Source organism: Aplysia californica, unplaced genomic scaffold, assembly GCF_000002075.1.
Source record: "Aplysia californica isolate F4 #8 unplaced genomic scaffold, AplCal3.0 scaffold00040, whole genome shotgun sequence".
NCBI classification, from domain to species: Eukaryota; Metazoa; Mollusca; class Gastropoda; order Aplysiida; family Aplysiidae; genus Aplysia; species Aplysia californica.
This window is the reverse complement of record NW_004797310.1, coordinates 819528-844880: the sequence shown is the minus strand read 5'-3', so window position 1 is coordinate 844880 and position 25353 is coordinate 819528. Positions and strand designations below refer to the sequence as shown.

The 25353-nt window shown below is 41.2% G+C and overlaps 1 protein-coding gene across 1 annotated transcript in view; it reads right to left on the bottom strand.

Moving 5' to 3' along the window:
- Positions 1 to 13614: 13614 nt before the first annotated feature.
- Positions 13615 to 25353, bottom strand: part of LOC101848177 (multidrug resistance-associated protein 1) — a gene marked incomplete in the record, with an annotated part of 59192 nt that continues 47453 nt past the window's right edge. The window contains 8 exon segments of the mRNA XM_035973986.1: positions 13615 to 14209; positions 14831 to 15025; positions 16922 to 17088; positions 18286 to 18444; positions 20323 to 20469; positions 21896 to 21997; positions 23139 to 23262; positions 23695 to 23894. Of these exon segments, the coding sequence (XP_035829879.1) occupies positions 14098 to 14209; positions 14831 to 15025; positions 16922 to 17088; positions 18286 to 18444; positions 20323 to 20469; positions 21896 to 21997; positions 23139 to 23262; positions 23695 to 23894 (1206 nt within the window).

Sequence of the window (25353 nt, the reverse complement as noted above, 5' to 3'; positions counted from 1 at the left end):
AAAGGGAGTATGGCTGCGAAGAAAGAAGACGAGCAGCAAAAGACAACTGGGCTTTGTGTGTGTGTGTGGTTTGGTTTGGGGGGGGGGGGGGTTTTGGGGAGGGGGACTTTTGCTTTTTTTTTTTTTTTTCCTTAATTAACGGAAAGATCAGTATGAAAAAAGTAATGGGAAGCTGCACAGAACTGAATCGGAATCCCTTCCCAATAGTGAAAATGTGATGTGACTTGTCTTCGCTGAAACAGCTGTTAAACGTTTGCCTCTGCACAACTAACAAACTGGCGCCTGCAGCGTAGTAGTAAGGCCCTTGGGTATTGCATACAGGAGACGTGAGTTCGGTTCCCCAACGGGGAGAATTATTTATCTAAATTTAGTATCTTGGTCTTTCAGTTGGAATATAATATTCCTCTCAGTCCAGGTTGGCTCTGTCAAGCAGGGTCCGAACCCGCCTCCTAAGCGATCTGAATTGTGTTGATGGAGGTGTAATAATAATTAAGTCCGAGTATATCTTCAATCGAAGGTCCGTCCAATTTTAAAAAATATTTGTTGTGAAATGTCTTCGCTAAAACGATTGTTAAACCTCACCATAACCCAAGATAGTTGCACTGGCAGACAGTGTATTTTCTAGTTAAGACATGCAACGAATTTTAAGGCTTTTGTCTACGTGTTTAAGTGTTTATTGCTGGATCTGTCGACCAACGGCGTGCAGAAAACTATAACTGGCATCTTTATTGTTGTGGTTAGGAATTAATAGGAGGTCATTTGCAATAGAATGCAGAACACAGAGTTCTATTGCCCGCTAGGGAGGTTATTTATCAATATACATCTCCATCTATGTGCCCGCAAAGATGTAAATTGTGTTGATGTAAAGCATTCGCTATCAGTATCATTGCCTTTAATACCTTAGATCAGGGTATAAGTATAAGCCACGGACAAACGCTTTCCGTTTTTCCCTACACTGTGACGGCTTCTATACACCAATCCTTGTCCTTCCATTTTCTGAAAAGCTTCATCTGTGATTCTTCTTCTCATCACCTTCCGTGTAGCCTTTCCCTTGATTTTCTCAAATTGTGAATTCAAATCTAACACATTTTGTTGCTGTTGTTGTTGTTTTTTCAGTCATCCCCAAGCAAACCTTGAGGTAGTCTTTTCGTCTTGTATTACATTATAACACAGGCATGAGCAAACTACCCCCCCCCCCCCCGCGGGCCAGATCCGACCAGTGAACAGTTTCAGTTTGGCCTGCGAGTCGACCCATTCATTTAGGAAATTTCATGAGATCAATATTAGATCAATTGCACCCAGCTGGGAAGGAAACTATTAATTTCAATTTTCAAGAAGGGCAGCTTTTTAAAATATTATTACCAACTCGCTAGGGTCATATTCATTATTAGTATTAGGGGACATAATAATATGTTGAAGTATCAGTTTTTGTCTCACTCATAGATGTACACAGTACGTTAGATACAGCACGCCTCTCTCTTGCCTGGCTACGCGATGGCCCCATTCGATAGCGGCGTCCGCCATGTTTGAGTTGGCCAGCTGTGTGAAGGAGTTCAAGTTAAAGCAAAGGTCTAGGCATGTTTTCCCCTTCTCATGAGCAATAAGCAAGTCTTGGCCCTTGTTGAATTTTTTACTTGGGCGTCGTGGTGTACTATATCTCGATTACCAGATAGCAATAACACAACATACTTTCTACAGCCAGTTTTACAAAGAAATTTACAATAATTATTAAATAGATAGAGATAGATAGGGTTTAAAACAAACAAACAAAAAACCAACAAGACAACAAAACGAACTTTATTTTCTCTTAAGCACTTTTTCTGTGGGATGGTTTATTTCTTATTGAATGAATCACTGTGTGAAAAAGAAATTACCTGTCCATTGTGAAAAAATCTAGCTCCTAGTCAACCTTAACTGCACATGACCCAGAACCTTACAAATCGCTTTTAATTTTTTTTTTAAACAACAACCCTGGAGTGACTATTTGTACCTATTTTTTTTGTCCTTAGGATTAGGGTTGGTCCTTCATTTTAGTCGAAGCGCTTGGGGTTAGGTAAGGTTAAGCCATTCGTTTCGTCTTAAAGTTAGCGTTAGGGAATAGGGTCAGGTTAAGCCGTTCATAAGATTTGATATTAATAAATAGGCCCAATTGTCACTGCTATTTTTTTTTAAAAAGGGAACAGACATTACAAATAATTTTTCCACAACTCAAACCATTAGATCTATCCCGAAAATGACGTGCCACTCTTCTATTGTATTACAAAATTGAAGACATGTGACGCTATTAAAAATTTATAATATAATCAGCCAAACGAACTGTAGTCCAATAGCTTTATATTCAACCTCTATACGGGTCACTCCCCCCCCCAACCCCCCCCCCCCCCCCCCAATTAAATGAAAGGTCTTCTTTGATCAGATCAGGTTCTTAATCTTTTTGAATATTTTTTTCAAAACATACACTGAGATCTAATCTGTCTATTTCCTATCAATCTTATTCTTACCAGTGAAAAGAAAGAGGGGTTCCCTTGGAGGCTTTGTTAGTGCACTGATAGACACATCAGTGTTGCACCCTCCTTTCTGGTTTCGTTTTCATCAGTCTTCCACTTCCAGAATAATCAAACGTTTGCTGGTGATGGATTAACTGTAGAGAAAGTCTCTAAGGCTGCAAAACATTAACCCTGAGAGGGACTAGAGGTTTCACGTGCTTGCACTTTTAAGAAAATCTCTTTGGATTAAAACACAACTTTAGAATCTAATAAAAACGCTTTCCTTAATAAGAGCAGAGACACGCCCACTCACATGTAAACAAATTTCTTGGCCAACTCAAACATGGCCACCCGCGAACTCGAAAGTTTCGGTGTCACGTCACCTCGCACTGTCTCTAGTCTAAAAATGAGATAACTCACTACTGCTTTGGCCCGCGAGATATGTCGAATGGCTAAATCCAGTCAGCATCTTGGACACGCTTGCCCATGCCTGCTATAACATTTTGAAAAGCTTCAGAAACATGTTCCAAAAGGCAGGATTAAAGTGGTAGTAGACGAAAATATTGATCGCTGAATTCAGTCCAACTCAAGAAATGGACACAGTGAACGAGAACTACCAGGTTCTGGTAGCATCTGGGAACCGTCGCGTTTGAAGTTGGCCAGAAAATACTGACCACGGAGGTGGAGATCTGAACAAACGTAGACACGTGACACTCCATGTAGATCACGGCCACTGACACCACCATGCGCTCCAGACGAACCTCCCTAGGGGATAAAATAAAATCGCCCTTGTAGTCTGTGGACTTTTCGTCAGATTTCTGATCGCCTCCGTTCTCTTCAGCTTTGCTAGTTCTCTCTTTGCCATTTTGTACAGCGTTTTTCGTTTCGTTCACGACTCCCGGATCATTTGTATTAATGTATTCGAGTTACCTAGTGGAAATCTAGCCGCTTAACGCAGGCCAGATGTCATCAGAATAGCAACGACGAACAAACAAAACTGTGCTGCTAAGGGTAACAGGCCGTTTCAGTAAGATGTTTGGAAGTTATCAATGCTTGCTGGGACCGCCTCGTTCTTATGTTGTACGTACAAGAGACGCGTTTTGTTATATCTGAAATCGAACAACCACTGGAGCTTGATAACACTAAAGGTCGGGATGCAGAACAAAAGAACAGCTAGAGGAATGATATACAAGCATTTCTGCACTTTCAACCGTGGGAACGACGTCTTTACTCTGAAAGGGAAAACAACACAGGTGCATCTTTCCAGCGAGAGAAGGACGAGGTTCTCTGTTGAGACGCTGTATGTGTACCCCCTCACAGGCGCAAGGTAGTACAGTAGGGACGCCATGTCGATGGTACCACCTTCTTCACCCAGCAAAGGAACAAGTCGGATAATAGCCGACGCTAGAGCACAGTAACACAGATCCCACAAAGCTATAATGAACAGCTGAGCGTTGATAGTCTCTCTTAATCCTTGAATGCTGAAGATCAAAGCATTGATTATGTTGGCACTGACACCGAAACCGCCAATCAGTCCGCAGAGAATGACAAACGTGATGAGAGTTAGTATATCCGTCACACTGTCAGAGACCAATGGTGAGTCGTCGGCCTTGACAGCCAGACTCCGATCGGAAGTGTTTGATGATGCTGTCTCCATTGTCGATCGTTATTAACTCATAGAGGATGCACAATGCTTGAAGACGCGCTGTTATAACGCTATTTTAAAACAAAAAGTATGACTTTCTTAAGCATACAGATTTTCAAGTTCTGTTTTCTTCATCCGAATCTTTAAAGGGCAAGCAACAACACGCATAACATTCGCCTGTCTTACCTTTTTCCAAATCAAATAAGCCGTTACTACGTTACCATGTTCTCACTCAAACACAGTTCTCGCGGATTTTGGAAGGCGACACTGGTAGATCCTACTTCTTTTCTTTCCCTCCCTGTCTGTCTATCTGTTTGTCTGTCTATATGTAGAATATAACAGTTATTGTGCCAATGCGCAGTCTCTTTACTCAAACACAATCTCCTGGAAGATGAAGAAGTAACACGTAAAAACAAAGTACATGTAGTAGCTGTTATGACCCAGTCGGATTCAGTGATAGACGTACTCAGTTAGAGCGCAGAGGGTAGCAGACAGTAGCAAAGCGTCACTGACTGATTTGTCCTACTTCTTGTCTCCGTCTTTATATTTTATGACTATCTGTCTTGCTTTTAATACATTTTAATGAGAGTCAGGGTATCGATGTGTCTCTTTCTCTATTCAAAACGAGAGCTAAAATATAATAATGATTAGCAATTTGTGGGTAGATCGAAGCAAAATTAATAATTTAGCAAGGGGGGGAATTGATTTCTACTTCCATTGTCAACGATAGACATTTCCACTTTGTTTAATCTTAAAAATTACCCCTCGGTCTCAAGTAAAGATAGTACATAACAAGATGGGCCACTCAGCCAAAAAAGTGTCCGCCGGAATTCCGCTCTTTGCTTCAGATGGCGCTGCAGTCTGTTTTGAAGCTATCTTTCGTTTTTCCAGAAGAAAAATAGGAATAGCACCTCCTTGCGTGTGCAGATCGACTGCTGTTCATCAGCAGTTCGGGTTCGTTCAGTGCTGAGTTTTAGTTAGTTTTTTTTAAAATGTTAATGACCTTTCGCCTTTCATTCTAAAGTCAAGTTAAACGAAGAAAACAATCACCCCTTCCTCCGGAAGAGGTTTTTTGTCAGCGTAACCATTTTAAAAAAGCGTTTTTCCGAAATTTATCCAAAAACTTGCTAGTTTCACTTTGATTTTTTAAAACTCAAGTAAGGTAACTCTGTTGGCAAAGGGTGCGCATTTGCGAAGAGGGCGCCACCGAATTTTGAGGACACCTTTTTAATTGGCTCAAAGAGAGGAGTGGCCCCACTTGTTATGTAGACTCTTTGTCTCAAGTTTTCATTTCGGGTAATAAAGATAGATCGAATACAATGATGAAGACATCTGTCAACTAATTTATCTATTATCTATTTGTGGTGGCCGAATTTTGCCATTTAAAAGGCTTTTTAATGGCTCCATCGATCGACATGCGGTTTTCGCCAAAAGATTCTTTAACATATTATTCTCCAGATCATGACGCCCTTGGTTTTTTCAGTTTTGAGACAATTTTGCTGCAAAAAGCTAAATTTCTTTATTTCGCCGATCGCTTTTGTAGGCCGACGTTTCTGCCTCTGTAAATTTAGAAAATCCGCCAGGTTTGTTTATTTCAAGTCGTACTTCCGTTCGATATTATCGCGCATTGTCGCGCAATACTGAGCACTATTTTAAGTGTGCAACCCGTATACATCTAGCCTCATGTTTTCTTTTTTTTTTTTACTTCGTTCTAAATTCGACTGTGATCCTTTCGTTTGATGCCCATCATCACTTTTTCTGGACTCCTTTGTCTATTATATATTTGGCAACTTGAAAACACATGTGTCACTTTTCTCTCAAGATTTATTGCTCCTTTCCAAAAGAGTGTAAATATAGTAGGCCAATGACTTTCAGTTGATGTTAATGCACCGATCATTCCTTTCATCGAAAGGGGGCCTAGCTTGTCTTTTATATTCTTGTGAAGAAACAGTTTTACCAAGTAATAATAATTACTTCTTAATTATCCTACCTATCATGTCATTCAGTCAAAACATTCAGTTATCAGTTTTTAATTAGGTATAATAATGTTTAACCTGATTTTCTGAAATATGATGACAATGACAATGACAATGACAATCTTTATTCATCTCCCAGGGAGAAATTTGTCTTGGTCGTTAACAATGGCAGTTGACGTTACAAAAGTTAGACTTAAAGGAGCACTCACGCAAACGCACGACAAGACAGGACATTATGCCAAGTAAATACATGTCTCACGGGCTGGGACAACCCGCTCCGTAACACATTCATTCTCTCTCTCTCTCTCTCTCTCTCTCTCTCTCTCTCTCTCTCTCTCTCTCTCTCTCTCTCTCTCTCTCTCTCTCTCTCTTCCCCCCCCCCTCTCTCTCTCTCTTCCCCCCCCTCTCTCTCTCTGTTTCATTTGTAGCACTGTGTATTCAGTAACCTCACTGCAGTTGGTACGAATGAATTTCTATATCTGTCTGTTCTTGCTTTTTTGGAAATGTATCGTTTACTGCGGGTCGATAGTTGTATTGGCCACTGTTGTCATGTAATTTTACATTTCGGAGACACCTTTTTACAATGTTACCAAGTCGTCTCATGAGACACAAAGCTGGGAAGCACATGTTTAAATTAAAAGGGATGCTATTATTTATCTGAACAATTTGAGGAAATGTTTCAAACGCGATAATGCTTCTGAAGTGTAAACATTCATCTTATCAACTTTCGTAACATAATTCCATTGTCTTTATTCTGCAAATAAAAAAACAATAGCCTCCAAAACGACCCGATCCTGGAACGTTTCAACTTCAAAAAAGCACACTGGGACAGGTTTGCAGTTGAATGTTCCCAGAATGTGAACCCCTCTTTCGAGCTCAACTACAACAGATTCCACTAGGCCCTTCTAGAAATAAGTCATAAATATATACCAAGAATATCTCCAAAACTTCGGAAGGTCATGATCTGGTTCGCTGGGGAGTGTGATGATGCAGTAAAGAAAAAGAAGGTCCAAGAGCAACGTCGACAACAACACCAAAGAAAACAAAATAGATAATTATTTAAAAGCTCGAGCTGAGGTACGTAGATGCCTCAGGGAGAGCAAAAGACAATACTTCCGAAAATACATTTCCAAAATCAACAGTCAGGCACCATTCAACAAAGTTTTCAAAATAGCTTAAACAATTTTTGGGTAGACGCACAGACACCATCCGGCATGTTTAGGGGCCGGATGGCACCACAGCAGAAACACAGATGGACATCGTAAACACAGTAGCTACATCTCTCTCAATAAATTCCCCCAAAGAAAGCTACAACACCACCTTCCATAACATAAAAACTAACACAGAACAACAAAACTTAAACTTCCACTCAAACAACACAGACACCTACAACACAGACTTCACACTAGATGAACTAAAATCATGCATCTCGGATCTGGGTCTGGTTGACATCAACAACCAGATCATTTAGATATTTACCCTCTGAAACATTCACACTTCTACTAGACATATACAACGACATATGGCGGTCGCACTCCTTTGCGGAGTCTTGGCAACTCGCCACTGTCATTCCAATATACAAACAAAACAAAGACCACACTCACCCATCCAACGACGGACCAATCACACTAACGAGCTGTCTATGCAAACGTTTAGTAAAAAAGATTCACAGGCGACTCATGTGGTTTCTGAGGACGACGGCCTTGCTGAGCAGTCTCCAGTGCGGACACAAGAAAACTCGATCCACTCTGGATCACCTGGTCCGCCTGGAGACCTTTATATGCGAGACGTTTGCCGAAGGCCACATGGTCGCCATCTGGTTTTACCTAGAAAAAGCCATCGACACAACCTGGAAGTATGGCACTCTTAGAGACCTGCTCGCTCTCAGACTATAGTCCGAGAGCCGGGACTTTATAAAGTACTAGAAACTTGTTTTTCATCATAAAGTGTTTTTTTTCTTTGGTGATTCTGCGTCCTCGGGGTCTCTAGACTTCATATCAGTCGGGGCCAACTTGTATCTTATGGGCATAATTTTTTCTGCTGGTTGAAATACACCAACCCGTATCATGTAAGAATGATGAAGGAGCGACTAGGGCTGGGCAAAGAGTCACTTTACCAAAATACGGATAATATGTTAGTACACCTCTTCGGCAAATAATATGTTACGAACCGCTTCGGCAAAATCTCTTAGATAAACAGGTTAGCATTACTTCATCAACCAATGGGTACACTCACTTCGGCAAACGGGTCAAGAAAGAGAGTTTAGAGTCTGAATTCAGATATTTCATTGAGAATTATCCGGTAATCGGATAGTTTATCCGGATTCTACCCACGTCTATACCATGTACGAGTCGACCAAGATTCGCGCGAAGGTACTAGGCGTAACATTAATAGCTCCTCTCACCGTGATGTCACAGGATGCACCGAAAGGTGCACCGCACGGCCTGCTGTAATATTATAGACTCTGCTAGCAAAGCAAGGAGACATTGGCAGACAGTGCTACGTCACACCACACCTCCATAGAAACAAAGGATGTAGGAAACCCCTACGTCACCACGAGACATGATACGATCAGGCTGGTTCATGCAACATGCACATGCATACACACAGTGTCTCTCTCAATTACTTTTAAACACATACTGATGCGATAAAGAACCCACCGCTGATCAAATCGAGACGGATTAGTGGTCTACTGGAAGCAAACCGGCAACAAGATGATGGACTCAGTCAGAGACTTCCAGATGATGCTGAGTTTATACTGTGTCACAGGAACTGTGTGAGCACACATTGTTCCAGAGACCATATTAAGCGATTTTTACTAAAGCAAAAGACTGGGGAACTTTCTGAAGAAGAACTCAAACATCAAAGGGGCAGTACTAGTTCGTTTAATTTTCACGAAATGTGTTTATTTGTGGAGAAGCATGCTCACTGATACTCCCGACAACAACCAGATCGTTGGAAAAAGCCTACTTATTATGCCGAACTGGAGAGGAGAAAGGGAGGAAGATCACAAAAGAAGAACTACAAAAAAACTTGCAAAGGAACAGTCAGTGATTTGGCAGACGCTAGATATCAGAGAGACTGCCACTCTTGGTTCTACACAAACTATCCAATGCAATCAACTAGCTCACCTACAAAGCATGACTATGTCTTCGGTATGCTGGTTGACGACATTCGATGAAACAAATCATGAATGTGGAATAGTGTGTAAGTCCATGAACGCTATATTGAACTTGGGGGGGGGGGGGGGGGGAGGAAGACAAATCGCGACGTACACTTCCGGAACCATGTATCTGAGAAGCTACATCAGGAATTGCTGATCCTGTCTCACCAGGTGTGGCTTCCATACTCGTCTTTAGGAGCACGGCTTCAGTCTAGATGCGTATTGTAAATGATGAAGGAGACTGCAATGGACGAGCCATATCATGCTTGGTTAGTGTGATCAAAGCAGAATGTCCAAAGCACAATCGCCATACGTCCCCAACTCGTCTGCCTAGGGGATCTGTCATGAATGAGTGCAGCCTTTGCTATCGGTCCTTGCAGCCAAAGACCCCAAACTGGATTTTACGCTGCCAGCAGCAATGATCGGCCACACTGTTACGAGTACAGTCAGCAACTATTTCACAAACTTGCAACTTGGATTTTGTGTTCTGTTGAGTCGACAGAGGAAATTTATAGACGAGCTTCACACGTATGGAGTCACCACCTCATGCGACGAACTAAGGCGCTTTCGGTGTTCAGCTACTGTTGCTATGGCATCTGTTCCACGAGGACTGGCCTATTTTGACAGTAAACATGGACTTGTTCAAGTTGTAGCTGACAACGTTGACACGCAGATATCATCTCCAAAAGGCCAGAAATCAACGCACGGCTCAGCAAAGATACTGGCACAAGCCAACACGCAGAAATCAGAGCAGGTGTGGGAAATGCAAGATATTCTAGCCCTCAGGCGTCTCAGCAAAGCAGAAACAAAGTCCGATAATCTGACACTTGGTAACGTTGCAGTTCAACGGTACACAGGAAACATGAAACCACTTATGCCGGAAGAACTGAGCCTGCGACATGTCTCATCTCTGGTCTTTCTTGCGACACGACAGGCTTCTCTGAATAGAACTGCAACTCAAGATCTGTCATTTTTTAAACAGGCACTCGGCGAATATGCAAGAACTGAGTATGGAGGTTATAACACACAACGTACCCGCAGTGCAGAACAACAACCCCAACCAAAGACAGATGTGATGTACAGCCCATTCCTGGACATTATCCCATCTGAGCCAGACACCGTGAAGACAGCAATGGTTTGAAGCCAATGGTCTTACACAGCTCACTAGTCATGGATGGACAATATTCACCAGTGACTACCAGCTGTACAAAGAACTTGTCCACATCACATGGGTTGACAAGGAACCGTTTCAGAAGTTCATCCCAAGACTTGGTGGTATGCACATGCTGAGGAGTTCTGTTAGTGCTGTGGGATACCTGATGGGAGGAATAGGCTTTGAAGACATACTTGGCTCTGCATTTGTGGGGGTGCCAAAAATGTTGACCCGGAAAAAATACCCACAAAATGTAAAAGCATTGAGACTCCTTGTTGAGTAGTTACTGCGACCCATTCTCCCCAAAACTAGCGTGCACACCATGGCTGCACTCACGCAATGTCTCGTCCCCAAAAGTACCCAGAGCAAAACCACAAGACTTTGGGTTCAGTGCTCCTTGACCCAGTGTTCATTGTGATGGCCTTTGTTCGGGCTGAGAGAGAAGCTGACTGGACTCTTCACTTGTTTGCTGTGGAACAGATGTTCCCCTACATCTTTGAGCCTGAAATGTCAACTATGCTCGCTACTGTCTTTACCATCCCCGATCCATGCAGCGCCTGAATCCACACGTTTTTGATGAAATACTTGATGAAATACAAGTAAAATTGTAGTCTATAATATATATATATATATATATATATATATATATATATATATATATATATATATATATATATATATATATGTGTGTGTGTGTGTGTGTGTGTGTGTGTGTGTGTGTGTGTGTGTGTGTGTGTGTGTGTGTGTGTGTGTGTGTGTCGTCCTCTGCCACGAGGAAGAACTTATCCATGCGAGGTCGTGATTTTAATGCGACGATTTCAAGTGTATTGCAGATCAGCACATTTATGAAAACTATATGGCGGCCATCTTGTTTTCTTTGAAGTTGCCATTTTATCGAATATTTGATGTGTGTTTTCATCAAGAGTGGTTACTTTTGTCACACTGAATGCTATTTAATGAAGTTTGTACATTTGTATGTCTTTAATTGCATGATATCCCTCACAACATCATTTACTCGAAATTCTATGGCGGCCATTTTGGATTTTCACTTTTAAACAAAAATGCCCAAAGTTTAGCATTTGGTCCCCATTAGATTTGAAATCAGCAATGAACACTCTGTTAGAATCACCAAAGAAAAAAACTTTATGACGCAAAACAAGCTTTTTCATCTGGCGCTCGGACTACTGCGCGGTCCTCCCTGCCTCCATCGGCAGTTTCCTTAAGAACCGTTCCTTCAAGGTCCGTGTCGGATCCACCCTTTCTGATCCCCACCAACAGAACGAGGAAGGTGTTCTCCAGGGAAGCATCCTTTCTCCTTTCCTCTTTGAAATTAAAATAGATTCCATCTTTCAGACCCTTCAAAATAGCATAGACAGCTCGTTATCCGTTGATGACATCCAGATATGTTGCCGTTTGAAAAATCCTCAACTAAGATCTATGGAAAGGCAGCTGCAAACGCAACTGCACAAACTTGAAAAGTGGGCAAATGAAAATGGTTTCAAGTTTGCCCGTCAAAAACAGTTGGAGTGCACTTCTGCTGATCAGGCAGACGTATACTGGAGCCGGATTTGATACTACACGAGGAAAGGATTCCTGTCCAAGACCAGGCTCATTTTCTCAGAAATTAGAATTATATTTGACAAGAAACTTACATTCATCCCACACATAAAAACCTTCGTATGAGGTGCCAGAAAGCTTTAAACGCTTTGAAATTTTTTTTGCATCTGGAGTGGGTTGGGAACTCAAACTACCTTCTCCACCTACACTTTTCCCTTGTCCGATCCAGGGTTGACTACAGCTGTCAGGTCTATGGATTGGCAAAACCCTACGTACGTCCTAAAATGTTACCAGGGACTCTGCCTCACCAGTGCGGGCTTTACGTACTTCTCCAGTGGAGAGCCTCCAGGCTGAGGCAAATATGCTATCCCTTACACTCAGACGTACACAACTCTCACTACAAAACGCAATTAAACAAAGCTCAACACCAGATAACCCAGGGCACGACTGCATTTTCGGAACACACCCAGACACCATTAAAAAATTCAAAAACAACAAAAGACTCATCAAACCTTTCGGCCTCAGAGTCCTTGAGGTCCTCAAAAACATACACTTTTCCAAACAAGATTTCGATAGAACTATTTTCCCCAACCTTCCTCAATGGCACCTCACCAAGGCAAAAGTAGACTTACAGCTCATTACACACAACAAAGCAAGCACAAGCACCAAAACATTTAAAGCAGAATACAAAATATTTATAGAAAAAAAACCCTGGTGAAGAGCGAATCTTCATAGATGGCTCTAAATCGGACTCAGCTGTGTGCGCCGACTCCCTGTCTTCAAACAGTACGCACCAAATGAGACTCCATCCCGAAGCCTCCATTTTCTCTGTGGAGGCCACTGCCATTGACATGGCATAGGACTCAGTAGAAAATTCCCTAACACGTCTTTCCTTATCCTTTCTGATTCTCTGTATTGCATCATATTCATACACCCAAAACTAGTTAGGCTACAACAACAAAAAACACTCCTTGACAGTAATCAGGAAAAGTATCATGTTCGCATGCCACCTAGCCATGTGGGCATCACGAGAAACGAGCAGGTGAATCTCCAGGTGAAGGAATCCTTGTCCCTTCTGTTGGGATCAATGAAAGACACTCTCCCACAGACTGATGATTTTAAAAATAAAGTAAAAAACTACACTTCCAGTCTGTGGGAGATTCATTGGAAGAATCAAACCAATAATAAACTACACTACATTAAGCCCAAACTGGGTCCACGAAAACCTTCGGGCCTCTCCAGAAAAGACGAAGTAATTTTTACTCACTTACGTTTCAGACGCACCTCCCTGACACATAAATACTTCCATCAGGGAGATTAGAAACCTTTCTGTGTCGGATGTGACACAGATTTTACCATTAGACACATCTTAACAGAATGTCCAGATTTCGGAAAGACCCGAAGGAAAGATTTTAAACGCAAAAAAAAAATGCAAGATCTGTTTTCCATCGTCGGGTCCCGACAGAATTTTCGATTTTATAAAGGCCAATGGCCTTTACCGAAATATTGACCAGAGTCAAACTGTGCTGTTAACTATTGTGAATGCAACCAACTCAGGTTTCTCGAGCTCATATGACCTTAAATGCAGTTGCCAGCGCCGTAAAACTAATTCGAAACTAAAACAAAAAACTCTCTTGAATAGTAAAGTACATTTTATTCAGCTCCTTGTTCTTCAAAAATATCATAAACAATCGGTAACTATTTATACCACTTGTAGTTTGACAAACACTTTCAAGTCAAGCCTGGAGGTCCAAGTCAACTTAAGACAAACAACAGATTTCCAATTCTTACAAACATTTTACATAAAACAGCTTGATCTTCCATTAACCTATAATGGCTGAAAGAAATAAGATAAAAAGTGCGGACATTGAACATGTAATTCACTTCTACTGTAGATTTTCCTTGAAATAAATAAAAATGTACTCCTTGAATGAAGTTTCGTTCCGTAATTCCACATGCTGACAAAATATGAGGAAAACATATACAAATTAATGAGGTCTTCATATGGATAAATTCAGAGTGTCAAATTCAGGTCAATAAATTAATTAGGCCAGAAAATCTTGTATAAAATTATCTTCACAGAGATTAAAATAACTTGTAAAGATCCCAGCGTTCTCTCACACGAGATTGGCATCTTTGGCCATGGAGTAGAACACAGAGTCTGTGTTGGAGAGCAGAGCGTTGGGAGAGTCCATCTCCTTGATCAAACCTTTGTCCATGACAATCACTCTGAAAAAAGTACAAAAGGCAGGCCATAAGGGTGTGTAAGATCTATCAAATCAGATATCCTGTTACTCAAAGGTAGGGAAGACTTGCATATATATATACATGATGTATACACATATACATATATATAGAGAGAGATTTATATATATATATATGGGCTCATTTTCCTTCAAACCTCTTCAAGTTTTTTTGCTCCCACTTCAGATCTGATTGTCTGTCACCTGAATGTTCTTGAAGCCCACAGTAAAACTGATGATTTTGGAGAACACCTTCCATCTTCCCTTCTAGAAGTGAGGATCCTTAGCTTTTGAGGCATGTTTTAAGTTATTATTTTAAGAGAAATTCTATACATCCCTTAAACCAGAGGGAATTTTACACAGGTAAGCAGTCTGCTCACCGTGTTATTTCAATTGCCACTGCCTTTGACAAGAATCTCTTAAACAAAAATATATCTTAATTGTTACAAAAATATCTCTCATCTCACAAAAGTCCCTGCATCTATGCCAATCCCTGTTGGGGACAGCTGAAAATATTGTCTACCAATCAGATTTGTTGAAAAGGTCTTTCTCTTGATCTTTGGTTTGCAGAAGAATTTTGGCTGTAAGAAAAGAAAATCGCTCTGACCTGTCATAATCCATGATGGTGTTTAGCCTGTGCGCTATGGTGAGCACGGTGCTGTGATTGAACTCCTCCCGTATAGTTCTCTGGATGAGCTCGTCCGTCTCCATGTCCACGGCAGCTGTAGCCTCGTCCAGGACAAGGACTCGAGAACGACGTAACAACGTCCGGGCCAGGCACAGTAACTGTCGCTGACCCATGCTGGGGGGACATTTGTTAGGATGTTAAGACTTCATTTTTGAAGGCAGGAGAAACGTTGAGACAGAAAGCTTGTAGGGAGGGGAAATATTGCAAAGGTAACAATAAAGCCCCCCAAAAGAAAAGTATAACAAATGGTGAGACATGGTACAAGGGAAAGATAATATTTCTAACATTGTCTTCTTTAATTTCCCTCTCCCCCCTCCCTTTTTCACTCCTTTAAGGATAACCTTTCTAATTTTATTTTCAGTTGTGAACACCCCTCTACCAATGCTCGCACTTATACATTGGAACTCAGATTCAACGAAATCGTTGAGCCTGATCTTCAACTTAGTTGAATCTGAGTGTTCATTGGCAAATGTATGGGTTTTGTGTAGATAATTACAGACACCCAGCAAGTAATGTATAAAGGGGAGTAACAAGTGATTGGCTACCCCGAAATGCCAGCTTTTTTTTGGCCCCATTTTGACTTCCTCAATCAATAGTAGTTTCGTTTCAAATGAGAGACATTTTCATTTCTTTGATGGCATACAGAAGGAATGCTGCAAAATTCCAGAAAACTACACTGAACTCTACTTAGAGCTCAGCATACGGCAACATTTGATTCCGCAAACCACGGTGCAATTCATTACCGTAGTCTATGTCTAAACCTGCTAATCACTGTAATATTGATCAGTAGCCGATGTGTTTGTAACTCTACTATCATTCCACGCCCGGACTGCTTGTGCTCCCTCCCCTAAGAGGAGCAGTGCCACTGACTGAAATCTCTTTAGGTTATTCCCAAAGGGGGGGACATTTCTCGTTCATGCACAGTAGAATTGTAAGTGGGCTGATTCATCAATGTCACGCTCATAACTGTGCCTGATCGACAACAGGGAACTGCTGCTGTTTCTTTCCTAATCCTTACTATTGTCCTTTTTCCTCTACTTCTTTTGTATGTTTGTCACACTCTTGTGACCCACTATTTCTGGGATGCCTTGACAGTCGAAGCAGACTTTGTGCTGTTCAAGCTAGTGAGGTAAGCAGAGTAAGTCTGATTCCCTTTAAGGACTTCTCTGTTGACATCCACCCCTTGACGCTCATATGACCATATTATTATGCAGTTGCGAGTGCCGTAAAACCTCTACTAAACTAAAGAGACACAAACACACAGTCACACCTGTACTGGCTGCCCGTTCTACCCAGAAACACGCTAAGACACATGTGAGTTGTTGAACCCGAGCCTGCTCATTTATTTATTCCTTGAATCCAATTTTTTTTTTTTTAATTGATTTTAATTGATAAAGAAATGAACAAACAATCTCCTTTTTATCTGAGTTTTCATAGAATCGGAGTTTGTTGAATCCAAGTTTCACTATATAGTCTCTGGCTACTTGTACACATATTCATATATATATTGATATTTATATGTAGGGGTGTATGGGCATATCTATATATATGTGTTATGTAGATATATATATATATATGTATATGTATATATATATATGTCGTATATATATATGTATATTTCTTCATTGTCAATATATATATATACATATATATGTGTGTGTTTATATATATATATATATATATATATATATATATATATAAACAGCGAACACACACACACACACACACACACACATACACACCAAAACAAAACACACACACACACACACACACACATACACACCCAAACAAAACACACACACACACACACACACACACACACACACACACACACACACATACACACACATATACAAACACTCATAAAAACACACACACATACACATACACACACTCATACAAACACAAACACACACACACACACACACACACACGCACACATACATATACACTCACACGCACCCACGAAAAACACACACTGTGAACAAACGTGCATGCCATGCAAGATACCTGAGGTTCTGTCCTCCCTCCCCACAGTTATAGTCCAGTTGTCCCGCCAGACCATTCACAAAGTCCTTGAGATGCGCATGCTCCAGAGCCTCCCACACTTCCGAGTCCATGTGCAGCTCTGAGGGGTCAAGGTTCATGCGGATTGTCCCAGAGAAAATCACAGGGTCCTGAGGAAAACAGCATCGTGACATGACTCTAAGTGTGAATTATAATTTTTTTAAATCCCTGGTATAACTAGAGAGAGATAAAGGAGACTCAACAACCCACCCCCCCCCCCCCCTTAAAAAAATATTTTTTTAAAAGTATCTATCTTCTTCTCTATCATCTCCTCTGCCGTGCCCCTTTACTGTCTTTTTCTTGTCTCTCTAAGGTAGCAGAGTTTTTTAACCATCAGTACTACGACTGATGGAGATGGTAGTGTTTTTCTAAGCAGAGCCAACTATCCTTATATTTCTGGCAATCATGACCTTCCCTTAAAAAGGGAAAGAGAAACCAGTGTCTCACATTTGACATCTTCTGTGGCTGTGTACTACATGTACTAGTGAGTCCACACCACAGTTTCTAGTAATTTCTATTTATGTACTTTTACATCTTTTCCTTCAAACTTGACCATCTGTTTCATGTACTAGTAAGCTATTTAGCCAGCAGGTAGGGTGCTTGCCTTTCATGTTTGATTCTAATAATGGGTACCTCACATCCCTGATATAAGAGAAGGAAATCCAGGTACTCAGTTGTCTTTTAATGTGGATAACAGAACTTTGCCGGCCTGCGTAGACATTCACCCTTCAACTCTTTATCTCCGAGGGGGGTAACCCCACTACGCCGGGGCCTTTTTTTGTACTAAATCTAAAACCGCCAAAAGTGTCACTAAATGGGTAATTAAATCGAAACTAGCGAACCTATTATGATAGTACGTCATCTAATGAATGAGCTCCCGGTAAAAGAGACCAATTGACGAAAAGTAATTTGATGTCGAAGTCGTCATACAGGAATGTGCCCGAGCCGCTGTCAGCAGTTCCGAACGCGAGCCGCTGGGGGCAGCTTGCCGGAGATAAAGACTTAAAAGCTGCTCAGATGCTTTCAGAGGGTGAATGTCCACTCAGAACCTTTAAAAGCATCAAGCAGCTGAAACGAGCAGAAGGCCCATACAAAAGCATTTCGTTCCTAAAATTGCAAGACCATCTATCAGGAATAAACTCAAGAAAACTCTGATTTTTTTAATAGCTGTCTGATAGTTTGGTGAAACCCAGACAATAGACCCGCCCCCGGGTTGCCTGTGGAGGGAAACCTTCAGTTTGATGGGCGACAGACACTACGGTCTTTGAGAAAAAAACTCCAATATGAAAAAAGCTAACCAAAATTACCTGAGGTAGGATGGTGATGCGAGAGCGGAGGTCATGCAAGCCTAGCCCAGCAATATTGTGGCTGTCAAGAACAATTTTGCCAGCTGCAGCCTCCACCAGTCGGAACAGAGCCACAGTCAGAGAGGACTTGCCTGCCCCAGTCCGACCCACAATCCCAACCTGAAATACAAGCATTACATCATTACTTATATTATTGGAGTTTTGATAAACAGTTGTCAGCTCCCCTCGGTGGCTTTAAAATTGCTTTCATCGCAAGTCGTCATATGTGAGGCATCACGGTGAAGTCGGGCACTCGTCAAAGTAATGAAATCGCAGAAAACGGTATTTTCTGCCAGTTTGACGGTTTTTATGTAATTTTCGTTTTTTATGGCTCAATATCTTTTTATGTTTATTTAAAGCAGGGATGCCGAATGATTCTTTTTTAAATGTGAACATGAGTGGAGTATCATATCTCACCTAAAACGAACCTTGCAAAGTTTTTATATGAGCATCACCAACGTCATACTTCTCGCCGGTTTTCATATCCACCACATCGCGAATCGTCAACACTTTCCGTTTATCCATAATTTTGCCTCATGAAAGTCACGGAAATCCAATAGAAAGAGGGATGAAAGAAGAAAAAAAAAAAAAGAAAAAAAACCAAAAAAGCCGGAAAAATCGGAGATTTGGCATCGCTTTTAAAAACTTATTTCTGTGAGGATTTTACTGAAAAACGTTGATTAAAGGCACAAAAAGTAAATTTTCAGTTCTCAAGTAGGTTTACTCTCAAGCTATGGAAGTTACCAAACTTTGGCGGCCATTTTCCTGATACGTTTACCTCTGAAACCTGGTGACGCCCCACCTCCCTCAGTCACAAATATCTCGACTTCTGTTCAAGATAGATTGACACTTTTTTTCACACCAAAAGCAAGGTAAATGAACAGGCTTTAAGACGATACCAATAACCCCATACGTCCAAAAAAAGACGAGTGCCTGATTCCAAAACGTCGTGACACATATATGCTTTTTTTTTTAGGGGCATTGGCATCTCCAGAGACTTTTATATTTTGAACTTTTCTTGTTGGCATTTATTTCTGTAACAAAGATGTTGTTTTGCAAGATAGGAATGCTACCTCTAAGCTAAACCCCCAACCTGGAGCACCAGGCTACTCTTGTCAGGAGCCACACCTTGGAGCCTTTATTTCCGTCTTATGACATGTAGACTGAATGTCAGCCTTTTTCTATTCTTCTCACTGCCAAGGTCTGCACATTCAAAAGATGAGGAAATATAAGTACAGCCAAATCTCGTTGTAATCCCCCCCCCCCCCTCCCCCGTTATGTTGCCAACCCCGCTTACCGTCAGGTTTTGCAAATGATAAGTAAAGAAGAAAAGAAGAACCTATATAAACATAGTATTTACTCCTTCACAGCACCATCTGCCAACTGTCCGAGTTATACGGTCCTTATTCAACTGATATAAAATTCCCCTGCCATACCGCCAATGAACTAACCGCCAGAGGCATACAATGAACATGGCGCACAACACCCACTGGTTGGCTACTTGATTATCTTTCTTTCACGAGAAAGACAGAGAGAGAGAGAGAGAGAGAGAGAGAGAGAGAGAGAGAGAGAGAGAGAGAGGGAGAGAGAGAGAGATGTACATGTATACCACCAACAAAGACATTTTTCAAATACATCACACAGCAGAATCATGTTCCTTGGCGCTGGGCAGCCGGGACAATACATTACACCAGCAGAGGAACCCCATTGAACCACAAGCTCAACTGTTCAGCCAACTTTATGCTCGTCCCGAGGGCAGTAGTATAACGAGGTTGGACTATAATGTCTTGGGCCATAATGGCTCTTCAATCAAACCATCTTCAATGCTTTATTTCAAGTTATGATGTAACAAAGTACAAGAATACAACAATTGTGCTACAGTTCAAATTATTTTCATACAAAGAAAAACAAAAGAATATAGAGTAAGTAATCCGGTCCTCTGCACAGAGATGGCAGAGAAGGTATTCTTTAGTTTCACCACAATTCTTGCACACATACTTTTTCTCCTGGCTTGAGCTGACAAGAGACACCCTTGAGAACCAGTTCCAGCCCCGGGCGGTAGCGGATCTGTAAGTCATCAAACTCAAGGTTTCCTTCCTCTGGCCACTCCGGGGCGGGCCGGTTGTCTGGGTTGTACCACGCTGCCTGGTGAGGAGATGAGAGGATCAACAAATTACTAAGGCAACAGTACTTCAAATCTAAGAGAATAGTTCAGAACAGGTCTGGGGTAGATAATATTGTTCATTCCAGGAGGAGGAGGAACAGAACAAAGAAGAAGAGAAGGGGAAGAAGGAGAACGAGGAGAAGGAGAAGGAGAAGGAGAAGGAGAAGGAGAAGAAGAAGAAGAAGAAGAAGAAGAAGAAGAAGAAGAAGAAGAAGAAGAAGAGGAAGAGGAAGAGGAGGAGGAGGAGGAGGAGGAGGAGGAGGAGGAGGAGGAAAAGCATAATCAAAACTGCACATAGCAAAGATAATCTGAAAACATTCTAAAAAGTGGAATGACCCCATTTATTTTAACCAGGAAGGCTGGTAGCTTCTCAATGTCTTGTCTCTGCTCTGCCAAACAAAAAGCCTCTCTCAGCACCCGTTGCACATGGGAAGTGAGAAAAGAAACTCAATGGGGAACGGGGGTCTTACCCTACTGAATGTGTGTTGTGTGATGTGTATTGACAACGGTAAGCTATTGTGAGCGGGAAAAAAAGGAAATGGTGAGAGTAAACCAGGAGGAAAGGTTGAACAGTCCAAAATTCCTTCATGTTCATCAGATCTGCTGGAGTTTTTTTTTTATATTATTATTCTAGGGGAGTTGTTGTGTAAAGACTAAAGAGGGGAATTAAAAATGGGGATTTGAAATCATTTCGTGTCAACAGGAAATACCTTTTAACAGGTTTATATTACAGAAACTCTACCGTAGTATATACTTATAACAATATCATGTTCTTGTTGGTTCCTCTATTGTAATAAAAAATCAAGGAAGTAAGATCAAAGAAAGGAACGATATTGTTGGCTCCTCCATGGGCCAGCAAAGGAGAAGAAATTGAAGGAAGGAGAAGTAGACAAATTTTAATGACATCGAGAAAAGCAAGAACAAAGAGCAAGGAGACAAAGAAGAAGGAGAATTATAAAAATTAGGAACAAAAATGAATAAAGGAATAAAATCAAATGTTAATTTAGTCAAGCTTGAGGAGGAACATGACAAGTAGCTGTTGTAATTCGCATCTAAGATGGCAATGAAGATCATTATTTCTTTAAACTATCGTAAAAATTGTCTCAACATAATCCAAGTCTCTACTTTTTTTTTACACTCTAAAATGATGATGATGATGATGATGGTGATGAGGAGGATGATGATGATGATGATGATGATGATGATGATGATGATGATGACGACAACGTTTTTTATCACTTTTCTAAAGAAGCCCATAAGTGCGAAACGTTGAACATATTTCATAAAGTCATAAGACTTTAAAATTATGTTTACTCAAATGATGATGATGATAATTGTGATGATTTTAAATCATTACAAAAGCAAATATGAATGAGTGTATTCTTCTATTTCTGTGATGATTTTCACCTCAGTGTTTGTCTCTGTGTACTCAACAATCCTCTCTACAGACACAATATTGGTTTCCGCTTGAGTTGCAACTTGGATGAGGAAACTGAGAGAAGAAGTCACCTGGGATAAATAAAACGATTCTATCAGTAACAAGACCTGGTGCTTAGAAATAATAAATTGGTGGGGGTACAGATTACATATTTGGTAATTTTTCTTAAAGAACAAGAACAAGAATGGGATAGAAAAGAAACACTTTTTCAGTTTGCAATTGAAAATTCAACATTGGAGCCATTCTAAAATATACAGAGTTGGGTAGAAAAGGTGAAGCTGGGGTACTGGGACTACGATTACAGGTTGCGGTAGCACACTGTAGGCACATCTCGCAGGTGAGGAAGGAGGAATGGGGGGGGGGGTTAATGCAAGTTGTAAGGGAACCAGAAACTTACTCCGAGATGTGAAAAAAGTTAGAAGAAAACAGATAGACTCTGACACATTCAAACATATATACTCAGACACTCAAAGGCGTATACATACGACAAAAAACACATTTATTTGGCTAGCAGGGGATATTCTTATGCATATACATATAACTGATAACCATATAACAATCACACACATACACACACACACACATACTCACACGCACAACAAACTCACACACACACAAATGTTATCACTCAGACTGTCAGACATGACCTAACCAGGCTATTTCAAATACACGACTGGGCACAGTAGATGGAAAGTCCTATGTATAACAACTTAAGGACAAACAAGCCTGCTTTACTAAACACTTATATGTCAGACCAACGAAGCTGCTATTGGTACTGAGCACCTTCTACAGCATAGTCCTCAGAAAAGTAGCGAGACAAGCCCAAAGTCCCATTGGTGGATAGTAGGCTACAGAAATCTGAAGACCTTACTGTGCTCATCTGGGCCACTGGCATCTCTTCAAGTGAGAGGGGAAGAACATGCTCACACACAAACACACATGCCTTCACTATGTAGCATATTACAACATAGAATGCACCCTTTAAAAATATTTACCCTACACAAATGTGTTTCTTGTTTGGTCTATGATAAAACACGCTTGCAAATACATACACACAGTTACACTTACATTCACACATTCAAGCAAACTTAATGACTCTCTCTCTCTCTCTCTCTCTCTCTCTCTCTTTCTTTCTCTCTCTCTCTCTCTCTCTCTCTCTCTCTCTCTCTCTCAGAAACACCCACAAGCACAAACAAAATGAGCCATTCATACCTGTGTGGCATACGAGACTGACAGTCCAGCCAGGCCGGCGGAGAGACTACTGTCAGACACAGCAAATATGGCGGCCGCCAGGATGACCAGATTACCCAGGAACTCGAGACGCACCTGGAGCCAGCTGAGACAGACATAGAGACATACGATTATAATGTATGGCGATTAAAGAGTGCTCTACCCCAATTTAAAAACACAGGCTCTGAGAGCTTTATAAATTATACAGGAAGCAACACACAAACCATGCATTGTGTTCTGACTTACAAGAGCAACAAACACAAAAATGAAGGAGGAAAGATAAGGACGATAGATGTTTGATGGAAAAGAAGGGGTATACCACACCATAGCCCCCAACAACCATCCGTTGGTCTACCTACAGCACCAATCAATTTTCTTTTTTTCAATCAGAGTAATAAAATCTCAGCTGTGGCAATACTCCATGCAGGAGAACCGACAGTGCTACATTCAAACAGACCGATTCTGAGCTTGGTGAAAGCTTTAACCTCTTCATCAATTAAAAGAAATAACCCCCCAAAATATTCTTAGGCAAACTTACTTGGCAGTGGCAATACTGGCAAAGTAAAACTTGAAGTTGTAGTCCACCAAAGTCTCTGAGTGGTCCATAAACCTCTGCTGTGCACCATACGCACGGATGCTGGCTGCACCACTGAGAGTCTCAGAGAAGTGGACGTAGATAGGAGAACGGGTGGTGGAGTCGATGCGGCGAATCTGGCGCGAGGCGGGCATATACACCCGCTGCGGTCAGAGCAAATGTAAAGAAAGATTAACAGATGAAAGCATTGAAAGTGCACGTATTTATCATTTATCCGTATCAGCTGTATTGACTGTTTTACGTTCTTCTTTTTTTAGTAAGAACCTTCCGGCACTTGCAGCGCAATTAGGTCATATAAATGCCGAAGATTAAAGGTGTTACATGTAACATGATAGGAACAAACACAAAAAGGAGGAGGATAAGGACGATAGATGTTTGATAAAAAGGAAGGAGAAAACCACACCAGAGCACCCATCAACCACCCACTTGCGTACTTCAATTTGACATGATCCAGGCGTGTACACCAATTGAGGAGCAAGGTGGAAACCAATTCATACCTTTGGCGCAGTTCTTCTCGGTTTATTTCGAATTGCTTTTCAGGTGACATTGACTAAAATGCTGATTTTTAAAACTCATGCTCTGACGTGATTGATGCAAACTCTGAAGAGAACTTTGAATTCCAAAAAGATGTTTCTGTTTTAGTTTCGGTAAGATTTTTTTACCGCACTTGCAACACAATAATTAAGTCATAAAAGTGCCGAATAGTACTATATAGACGTCTAGATCTAATAGGTGTTACACGAGAGTAACAAACCTGCATGGAGAATTTCTAAGAGCTCTCCATAACTCCCAACCGGAGGCTACAGTCGATTTCTGTCTTTGAGTATTATCGAACTATTTGAAAACTGTAGAAGTGGATGCTTTATTGTCCCGTTAGGAAGTACAATGTTGTTGGAGTGTTATACTACAACTACTTAGCAATTCATATACATTTTTGGGGGAATTGCTTTTCGGCGCTCGTAACTGCATAGGGTCACATTAAAAATATTTTCAGCTTGGTAGGAATTTTGAATTTTGTCCGGGTGGCGGCCGAAGCGTACTCGTATCGATTTTTAGGACCACCAAGGGATCTTTAACGTGAGCAACTTGCACACGGGACCTCTGAGATTTTTTGCCCTTATCTGAGAAGGCTAGGTTTTATAGATCTCACCTACCATAAGATCAGGGATGTGGCTGAAAGAGAGCAGTAAGAAGAAGCCAAGGAATAGCAGTAAAAAGACAGAAAAAAAATTCATGAGCCCAGAGGATGAGGCAAAGGGGAGGGGGCAGAAGGTAGAGACAAACACAGACAACAGAACATGGTTGGAGAGCACAGGAAATGAGGTGAAACGAGACATTTTTAGAGAAGAACATTTTCCGTCACTTTCAGGATTCGACAGCGGGACATATTGAATGAGAGGTGAATACCGTAACCTCTAAACCACGAGAGCACCCTTTCAAACTTATGAAATCCCTAATGGCGATGCGTCCACGCGTGCGCGCACACACACACACGAATTCACACAAAGACACACACTGAAGAACACATACACAAAATATTTATTCTCTCTCTCTCTCTCTCTCTCTCTCTCTCTCTCTCTCTCTCTCTCTCTCTCTCTCTCT